The following is a 10,239-nucleotide window of genomic DNA, read 5'->3' as shown; positions in this document are numbered from 1 at the left end:
AGTTTTCATGTGTACTCTATGATGAATATTCAAATAAAAATTTAAGAGGGAAATTTAAGTTTACGTTATTGCAAATTGTTACTTAGTTAAAATACTTTGTTTTAGGAAAATTGTTCAGAATGTCATCTAAGGATAACATTTTAGATTTAGATGAATTAACTACAACTTTTACTATTCTAAAAAATGTACGTATCATGGAGTTGTCATGTTTACTAATAAAATCCAAATTTGTAAGATTTGTCATACATTGTTTATTTGTTTGTTTCATCTCAATGAAGTCATATTTAGAGGAAACTGAAGAGCGGAAGCAACTTGAAAGTCTTGTGCATAACTTCAAAAAGGAACTTATTCTTTCTCGCCAATGTGAAACTTCTGAACGTCTAAGGGCAACGAGTTGTCAACAATATGTTGCACACGAGCAAGAAATTGTAAGACAGCTAATTGCAGTTAGAGGTAAGCTTTAGTGTAAAGTGGCTTTGCTTGTAGTTAATACTATAGTTTTTGGTGCATACTTATTATCTACACATGCAAGATAGCATGTGGCCCCCACATTAGATACGGGCCCTGGACCCAGGATCGGAGACAGGGGGGCCCCCCTATTTTACAGTCACGTGCTACATTATAATTGCATGGTTATTATTTCTTACCTACACTCTTTTTAGAATGTTATTTAACCTGAAAATATCTATTTAAAATTTTAACATATAATTAGCTGTAGGCATAGAATCTTCTGAAATTTCATTGGATAGAAAAAATATTCAATATATTTTTCTAGTTTGTAAAAAATTATAATAGTTAAACATTTAAAAATTAAAGGGGCTGGGCCAGGGCCCCCTCCAGGGGTCCACTCAGCCCCGCCCTTGAGGGGGCCATGAGATAGCATATAGGACATTTTTGGCATGAGGTAAGAGAAAATTAGACTCAATGGCCATAAAAAATGTTCATTCTGCTGACAAATTTTAGTTAAATATAAAGTATTATAAAGCACGGAAATGTAAAATAAATTTTTGCAAGTTGTTCATTCATTATTCTTTATATGACCAGAAGCTTATCAATTAGGTACAGTTGAAGTAATCAATCTTGTGAACTGCCTATATATAATTTTGAAATAAAATTCAACATTAACTGTAGCTTTTTTTTTTTTTTGGTCACAGAATAGTGAAAATAAGTTAGGAGTTACAAGTGTTCGTCACATATACATTTATCACTTGTTCTAATGATGCTTGTTTTTGCCCTGCCATTTATTTGATACAGATTTGCTAATATCCTCTCTGTCTATTTGATTGTATGTCAGTCCTCTAATTTAAGATTTTTTGAAGAAATATTTAAAAAATAAGACTATACCTACAAGCTCTTTTGTACACATTCAATGTATTAGTAACTTATTTCACAAAAATGTACACATATTATTACCGCCAATAAGTTAAAACAAATAAGCACAGATTTAAAATGAGGGTACATTGCAAGTGCCATGGCTTTTACATAAAAAGAAATTCCAAATGTTTACTGGTCTGTGTAATATTACTGTTTCTATGGTACATAAGGAAGCCTGTGACACAGTGATTCGGCTAATGCCATTGTGCTTAAGCATAGCTGAGACTGTTTTCCATGAGGCTTAATTGTTGTCACTGCGCTGCCCTACTGTTTACTTGATGCTAGCTGCAACTTGATCCTGTGGTTCTCCAAAGATCTTTAAAAATATAGCGTAGCTGAGACTGTTTTCATAAGTACAGGGATGTAAAAAATGACAATACATTACGGTTGGGGAGGAGACTGTGGTTTTAACTAATTAGTTTTAACTTGAAATTGAAGCAAACGTGGATCAGGCTTATTTTCAAGGTGGTGGCACACCCGTTTCTTCAAAGATACCATTTATAAAGTTACTAACATATGAACGGCAGGAAATAATTATTACGTTATGTGATTTGCTAACTGTAGGTAATGTGACTGAAAGATGAATTTTGTAAACTTCAGTCTAAATATTAATTTCAGATTTAATAACTCTGCATATTCAAATCATATACCAGTGACAATTCTCATTGGTAGGTTTAGAAATCTAGCCCTTAGAAAAATTCTTGAGATTTTTTTAAATAAAAAAATACTTAAGTAAATTTTTTTTGGAATTAGAAAAAAAAAATTAGGAGTTTTATTTTCTTTCCATAGTTCTAAGTGATTTATTTAAGAATGATTTTGCCAGTGCTTGTTATTGATATTATGTAGGCCTACACTAGGGCCAGTAAACCCATACAAATGTTTTGCAAAATAAGTCACAAAACTTTGTGTGTTCAAGTTTCTCAGCCCGTTGCTTCTGTACGGTTATTAAATCATCAAAGGTGGCATAATAATTCATATTCTAGCATTTACTAACACTTAGCTGCAGTTCTAAAGCTGTCTCTTCCTTCATGGTGTGCAATTAAGATTTCCAAAAAAAAGTATTTAGTGTTTTTGTAATAATACTGCTTCTTGAGAGCCATTATTTCAGCATAAAGAAATATATATTGCACACAGCTCTTGAATAAAGGTGACATTATTGTTTCACCGAGCGTAGCATTGCTTTCATGACAATGTTAATTTGATAAAATATATCATGCTGCACATTGAAGTTAGCCTATATCTATTTTTAAACTACACCTAGGTAAACGATCGAACTGATGTTCAGGATCCATGCAACAATAGAATTTATTTCTATTTCTGACATATTTTGCTCAATAGAAGTTATTTTTCTTTGTTTCTACAGTACCCACAAAACAGCACATACAAAATAGCTTTCATAGACTTATTTTTTGAAATTTTTATTCTTAATCTGAAATTCTGAAGAAAAAATAAAATAAAAACAAGTACCTACATTAAGATGAGCCTTAATAGATCAAGTTGTTCGCAGAGCAGCTTGTAAAAAAATTACCCATTGAGAAAGAAACTAAGTGCACTGCTTTTAAGTACTAATTCTGTGAATCTTAGTATAGGCAATTGTAATTTTTTTTTTCAGGTGAAAATGTGAAGCTAATGGAGAGTGTTGCTAAGTTCAAAGAAAATGAAATTGCTCTGAAGCAGGTTTGATTCAGTTTTAAGTATAATCCAAAAAAATATCATTAGTTAAAAAAATAATTGTCAGTAAATTCTCAACCAACTAACAAATTTCCACACGTGCTGTAACTGTTTTTCAACAAAAAAGCTCTATTTTATGTTGTTTTTTTAAGTACAGTGATAGGTCTTAATTCAGTACGTTTCCAGACCACGGCCATGCTGGATTAACGATTTTGCGGTTTTATTGACAACAATTATTTATTTTCACGGATGTTACATCCTGTCATACATTATTTTCATATGGTCCGTGAGCTTAGGGATAAAGTTTTGCTTTCACTATTCAGTCATTTCACGGAAATATTTTATAACAGTGTAATAATGCCCCTTTTTTATATGTATCAAGTTTGCAAAATTTCAACTTATAAATTGATTATTGATGTATTGGATTAGATACATTAAAGTTACCTTTTTAAATTTCATTCTAGACTGTTCACTTTGGTAACCATCAACTTCGTTAAAAATATTATGTTAATTTCATTGGGGAAAAAAAAGGTCAGACAACCCACAGATTCTGCATACGTACCTAGTAAATTCCCAAAAAATTATACATATATATAAAAAAACTGCCTCCTCATAGCATGCTTCCGAGAAGTGTGAAAGAGCCATAAAAAGGTTAAAAACAGTAGGTAACAATTTAAGTATTATAGATTATGAAGTCATTCTGGGTAAGGACATTTGTTACTTATTTCTTCTGCCGTCAAGTTGAGAAAACAAAAAAATTATATATATATATATATATATATATATATATAGAGAGAGAGAGAGAGAGATAGATAGAGAGAGAGAGAGAGAGAGATAGAGAGAGAGAGAGAGGTATATATATTAATGTATGAACACAGTGAAATAAATTACTCAATTCAATTTGTAGGGTGGAAGAGCAACAGACGTTCACCGAATCACTTTTGCTTTTATTATAGAAGAGTTGCCTCTCTTTACTTCCTTGACATTACTCACATGAATACTAAACATATATTTAGCTCTTGCAATAATCCATTCTCAGTAGTGAAGATATATTTAATCAGCATACTCCGTGTCCTGTAGGAAGCTGGGTCGCGACAATCCTCCAAGTAGTTATGAAGTAAAACACTACGCAGCAGCACCAGTACGATTTTCACACCCCTGCATGGTGGCCGTAATGTGATGGGATTGCGTCATTTGCTCGGACTGGTAGCAGTTGGCTTGTGTTTCAGGAGCTGACCTCACAGCAACTCCAGCACGAACAGGAGACAATGAAGATTCAGGAGCAACACAAAGTGGAGCTGGTCTGCCTCAACACAAAACATGATGTGGAGATCAAAGAAAAACAGGCAAACTGGGACAAAAAAGGTGACTTAGTAGTCCCTGTGACGGTAGAACTTTGAGTATTAGACTATGAACATTTAGAAATTACCTAACTGATTAGCAGCAAAATCTGTTTCACAAAAATTGACTTTTATTAAAGTAACAAACATGAAAAATGATTGTTCTTTATATCGTGTTGACATCTAGTCCATTAGACGATGAAAAGTGACGAGATTCTAATGGAGCACGGATGGAATAGGAGTGCTACAAGAAAACCCACCAGCACACAGCAGTGTCCACCACGTTTCCTACTTGCAGGGATAATGCAGGTTCAATCTCGTCAGGATTCAATTCCAGATCGCTGTGGTGGGAGGTGAGGGGTCTGACCACTCAACCACAGAGGCTCCTAAAATAACAAATAATTTTATGATTTCTTTGATGAATTATAGAAGTTCAGGTATTAAAAACTATATGTTCATGATAAATTAGTGTTTGTCGCCATACTGCTTGCCGTGAATAAGAATTAGCCCGGATGGGCGCCAATCTGCGTTTCTAAAAGGCTGTCTGCATATTCAGTCGCAGGAGCGAGGGAGAGGGTTGGGCCACATGGCAGGACATCAAGGATACGGAGTTGTTCTCGAACTGAAGATGTCCTGGATCAAGAATTACGTACACGGACATTTTCTTGTATAGGCTGGTTTAATCGTCCAGTTGTCTTAGACTCTGCAAACAGAGACTACCGTATTTACTCGCATAATGTCCGCAGTAATTTGGCTACATTTTTGACAAAAAAAATGGGGTGCGGACATTATGAGGTGAAGTCTGAAAAAAAAAATTTTTCCTCAAAATTTTACGTTTTGTGTAGAGTAAAAAAATTGTTCTCTCGTAATTAGTTTACTAGCAGAGCGCTGGTGACTGGCGACCCTCCGCAGCGGACGTGAGAAATGTGACAGGTGTCAAGATAATTGGGTGCCGGCGATTAGTGGAAGACACCACTCATTTTTTTTTCTTCTCTCACTCGCGTGTGCGCTCTTACGTTCAGAAGCCGCAGCCAGCCTACAAAAAATAAACGCTTTGCGTGAAAAGATATTTTTTTAATCTTTCATTGAGATGGCCACTGACAGCATGGGGCAGATGTCTAATGTCTGCATTAGCCGGCGCCGGCGAGCCTCCCTCCCTGTCCCTTGCCCACTGTGTGTATAAAAAAACTGTGCGCATGTACCCCCACCACTTCTCCGCTACCTCCCCTACCTTGTGACGTAGTGTGAGTTGACGTGTACTGGCTTGTGCTATATATAGCCCATCCCCTTGCAACTAGTGTGACGTTGCAGGCAGCTGCGCAGTGGAGTGCGAGTTTCTGAGTCCGGTCGGTTTCACCACGCTACAAAGCCCTCTCAGTGACCGCTCTGGAGAAATGAACAACTCAAGGTCAAAGCATTGTTGACAGCGTCGGTAATTTTCCATCCCGTTACTGTGCCTTTCAGGGGTGGCCAAGGTTGCTTTGTCTGGTGCGGACTTTATGCGGATTTAAAAAAATTCCATTTCAAGTATTTAAAAAGAAATGTGCGGACATTATGCGATTAAATACGGTACATACTTGGGTAGCTGTAGCATTGATAGTGACCTCGTCCTAAAACTATCATAAGAACTAAACACAAAACTTATCACTGCATGAAAGCGTGGTCTCGAGGAGCAAGGAAGTACGAGCGTGGTCATAAGGAGCGAGGAACTATGTGACTGCCCTGCCTCCTTCTGCCGGAGGAGCTAACTGTGGGGTTCCGTGCAGGACACTGTGCAGCTATCCTTGCCGTGCGGAATGCATAACTATTGTTTATATGTTTAAAAGAAAATACATAATTATATGCTGGATTGGCTCATAACAGCTTTAGAAGGGCCTTAGTGCTCAAGAATCTGCATCAATTTTAAATATAAACTGACATTTTTTTTTTATTATTGCTTTTCTCCACGTAATTTCACCTTAGTTTCTCCAATCATTGTAAGTAAAATTTTGGTTATTACGAGTTTAATACTTAATGTGAGTGTGTGTGTCCTGTTGCCCTACAGAGACTGAGTGGAACAAACATCGTGCAGAGCTGATGGCAAACATAGAAGCCCTGCAGAAGAAACTGGACATCAGCGCTGAAACAGCGAGCATCGCAGCTTCGCTGGTTAGTGAAACAGGCTCTCTCATCATTTTACAGAAAAAAAAATTGTGGTTTTCAGCCTGAAAAATAAAATATTAATTGGCCAACTTTAGAGTGAGAACCTCTAAATTGTGATATGAAACTACTTGGGTTGAAAAGAGAATGAAGCACCTCCATACTTAACCACCAAAGGCCATCCAAGTATGTACAGGTTCACCTAGTTTAACACTTGTAATGTTTGGCATTGATGGCTTACGTGTTTCATGAGTGCTGCCAACAGATAAAAAACAGTTTTATGATACAGGTGTGGGTCATTTTCAGCTGTAATTACTGTTTTAATAATGGTGATGGGACAGTCTAGTATAAAGATTTTGTTACCAGCGATGACTAGAGCTGGCCCTATGGTTAAATTGTTTAGGTGTCTACTGTCATCAAGCTTTTGTATCAATATTAAATTAACCATTAGCATGCATACACATTCAAGGTAAAAGCCAAAAGATTAAATTCATATAGGTGGTGTTTTTTTCTTTCACCTATGCTGTGCATTATATTGACCAACTTGCACGTCTGTCTAGGATAGATAATTATACAAGAGCTTGTGAATACGTTCTGCTTTTGAAAGTACATAAATGATTAGGAAAAAAAAGTCACTGAACATGTAATGCTAGTAAACAAGCAGAAATGAAAGAAAAATGTACCTGTATTGGGGGATTAGGTTACCTTACTTCGGCCGGTATTTGAAGACAAAAATAAGAGTTTAGGTGTTGAATATGCTACACCTGTACCCTGACCATACTCCTAATGCAGGATAGGACATGGCCAGTCCCTTATGTTTAGGCAACGGATTTTGGTGTCCAATCTGTTGCAGTTCTGTTGCTCAAATGCAGTGCATGTGCAGAGATCACTTTTTTGTTGATTTCGTCCAGATGGTGTACCCGCGTCTGGCACCATTAACTCATATATATTAAATTTCATGAAAATAGGGGGAGATACCAAACATATTGTTGTGCGAAATGAAACTTGATTGGAACACTATCCTGGAATACATTTTGTACACTTTAATAGTAATAACAAGAAATAATCGCAACTTAAAAAAGTAATTAAGAAACTTAAAGGCAGTTCCATTTTTGTGTGATGGTGCTGCTATCTCTTTAAGTATTTTTACCTCAACAATTGTATCGATGATTGCGAAAGTCCAATAGAATGCATTTGAACCAGTTTCTAGCCTCGCACAAGGCACTGTTTATTAAAACGGTTGTCAATTTGTTCCCTTACTGGGATTCGGTTTGGACACGTTCTGAAATACGGCCCGCGAGTTAGGTTACGGTTGTACCCCAACAAAGCAGTGCTTATTCGGTACCTTACCCTAACATCTTGGAATACCGCCCTTAGTCACAGTTTGTTTTTGTATGCATTTTTTTTGCAGTTTGAAGAGAAGATAAATAACCTCCAAACAGAAAACGGAAACCTGCGCAAAGAACTGCGAGATATGCAAGAAAATATTTCCCTTCAGCGGGAGCGGTACAATGCTAATATCAATATGTGGAAAAAGGTCAGTACATAATTGTCTGGGCTCGTACATGGAATATGAGATGTCAGAATGGGAATTCTCATTTCATATTTGGTTGTAAACATATTTGGTTGTAAGAAAAATAAACTGCAAAGAACATAGTGACTTGTTGAATTTCTTGAGACAATAAGATTTTTTAAAAAGATGATGAAATCTCTTGGAATCTCTACCTTGTGTATAAGAGGTGTGATGTCTCTGAGATATTGTATTCTTGGTGATTACGATATCTCCTGCCTCAACATACCAGCTCCTGTTTGTCATCATGTTTTCGCTTAATGATATTTCTGGCCACTCCCAGCCCAGAGAGCGCAGCTTTGGATGCATTCTCTGGCAGATTCTAGGTAGCAGATAAAGGACACTCCTTAATGCATGCAATTACATTTGAGCGATGAATGCAGTCTCAAGGTGATGATTCGACTGTTCGGCTGGCAGGGGAGGCTAGGGAGTGAAAGAGATGACCCAAGATGGCGTCAGCAACACAGCGCTTAAATGGGTAGTGTCGAAATGTTTGGGAACAGTGGAGCGCGGATAAGGACAAACAAGAGTGTTGGTTACTGTCCAGTCAGATACTAGTGACATATGTAAATGATAGTCTTTTAGGACAGAATTTGGACTGAATTATCTATTTCAAGATTTAGTGTAAAGTATTGCAAGGAATTTAAACAAAATACTTGTGTAAATATTACTAACTAAATAGACATAGACTAAAACAATAATTGGGCTCTCCTTCAAACCTGATAAGTCTTTTCTCATCATTATATGGTAAATATATGTTATTTTCTTGACATCATTAATGATCATTATATTCTATGACTTTGGTTTTATAAATCATCTTAGAATATTTTCTGACGAAAAACAGTTTGCAACATAATAAACTAGTGTTAGTAACTAGTAATATACAACCATGTTGATTTGTCTAATTGCAGCAGCTATCACTAACTTGCTTGAGATTCAGGAAATACGAATAGTTTCTCTGTGGAAATTTCTCACATAATTTAGTAATGGGAATAGGGGGGAGAAAATGCAGTGTAGAAGTGCTCTCGGAGCACGTGGCAAGTCTCGAGGGACGTTGCAGAAATCGCTGCAGCAAGAGCGCCCGCAGAAGACGCCCCGCCTCGCCGCGGAGCGCCAGCTGCCAGAGCCACCCAATCCCCCCTCCATCCTGAAGAAGGCCAAGAGCGTCAAATTTGGCCGCGACGCTGTCCTCAGCTCTCCCAACGACTTCCAGGACGCCGGCGCCGGGGGCCCGAAGGAATGCGATAGGGTCTGCACGCCCATGCCGTTCCCTTGGGACGTGCCGCAGCACCCGGGGGACACTTCCTCCAGGTCGATTCCCAAGAAGAGGAGGCTGTTTTCCGACAACAGCGCCATGGACGAAGACCTGTACGAGCGCTGATCTTGAAGACTCAAGTACGAGCACAGGTAAAGTCATCTTGACGAGTAAAGAACTGACCTTTCTTGCCTTTATGTAATGCTGGTGTGTTGGGTCCAACACTACTGATTCAGTTACCTTATGGACTCCACGTGAAATACGGACTTCACTTTTCAAACTACAGTAGAGCACCCCTCAACCGTAATTCCCACAAACGGAACTCCCGATATCCGGAACTAAAATTTCCAAAAAAAATATTAAAACATAACAAAACATCTCCAAAACATTTCCGTACTGGAACGAGGCGTTTTTGCTTTTGCCTGACTGTACATGTAGGCGCGCGCGCGCACGTCTGTCAGAGAGCTAATTATAGCCAGTCTTTCCCACGCATTGCGTAAATACACAGCTGGTTTTCGCGTCGGACGTGAATTACTATAAAGATGTTTATGCTATAAGTAGTTTTATTGTTTCACTATGTCAAGTAAACGGAAAATTCCAGCTGGCCCGAGAGTATGTACACCGATTCCCACTACACACGCTGACACACGTGATACTTCCAATGTGTGTTACTTTCAGTTTGTAGACAATAATTTAGTACAAATATGTATTGTGTACATATTTATGTGTTAATATATGGTTAAACAGTCTACATTTACCTGTATTTCTCTATCTCTGTGTTTTTAAACGAGATGCTTGAAGTGTTATTCTTGTGTATGTGAACTGTAAACTGTGCGTGGCAGTGACTATACACTCTCCAGGAAGTGTGAATCACTAGCACGTCAATACAG

At 37.6% G+C, this 10,239-nt stretch overlaps 1 protein-coding gene across 1 annotated transcript; it reads left to right on the top strand.

Annotated features, from left to right (window-relative positions):
* Window positions 1-213: 213 nt before the first annotated feature.
* Window positions 214-9,706, top strand: LOC134542204 (trichoplein keratin filament-binding protein-like). The gene is made up of 6 exons (XM_063386270.1): window positions 214-453; window positions 2,987-3,051; window positions 4,275-4,410; window positions 6,430-6,533; window positions 7,936-8,061; window positions 9,155-9,706. The coding sequence occupies exons 1-6, from the start codon at window positions 273-275 to the stop codon at window positions 9,473-9,475; spliced, it is 933 nt and encodes a 310-aa protein (XP_063242340.1). The 5' UTR covers window positions 214-272; the 3' UTR covers window positions 9,476-9,706.
* The last annotated feature ends 533 nt before the right edge of the window (window positions 9,707-10,239 follow it).

Source organism: Bacillus rossius (genome assembly GCF_032445375.1).
Source record: "Bacillus rossius redtenbacheri isolate Brsri chromosome 4 unlocalized genomic scaffold, Brsri_v3 Brsri_v3_scf4_2, whole genome shotgun sequence".
Taxonomy (NCBI): Eukaryota; Metazoa; Arthropoda; class Insecta; order Phasmatodea; family Bacillidae; genus Bacillus; species Bacillus rossius.
The sequence above is the reverse complement of the archived record's forward strand: the minus strand, read 5'-3'. Positions and strand labels throughout refer to the sequence as shown.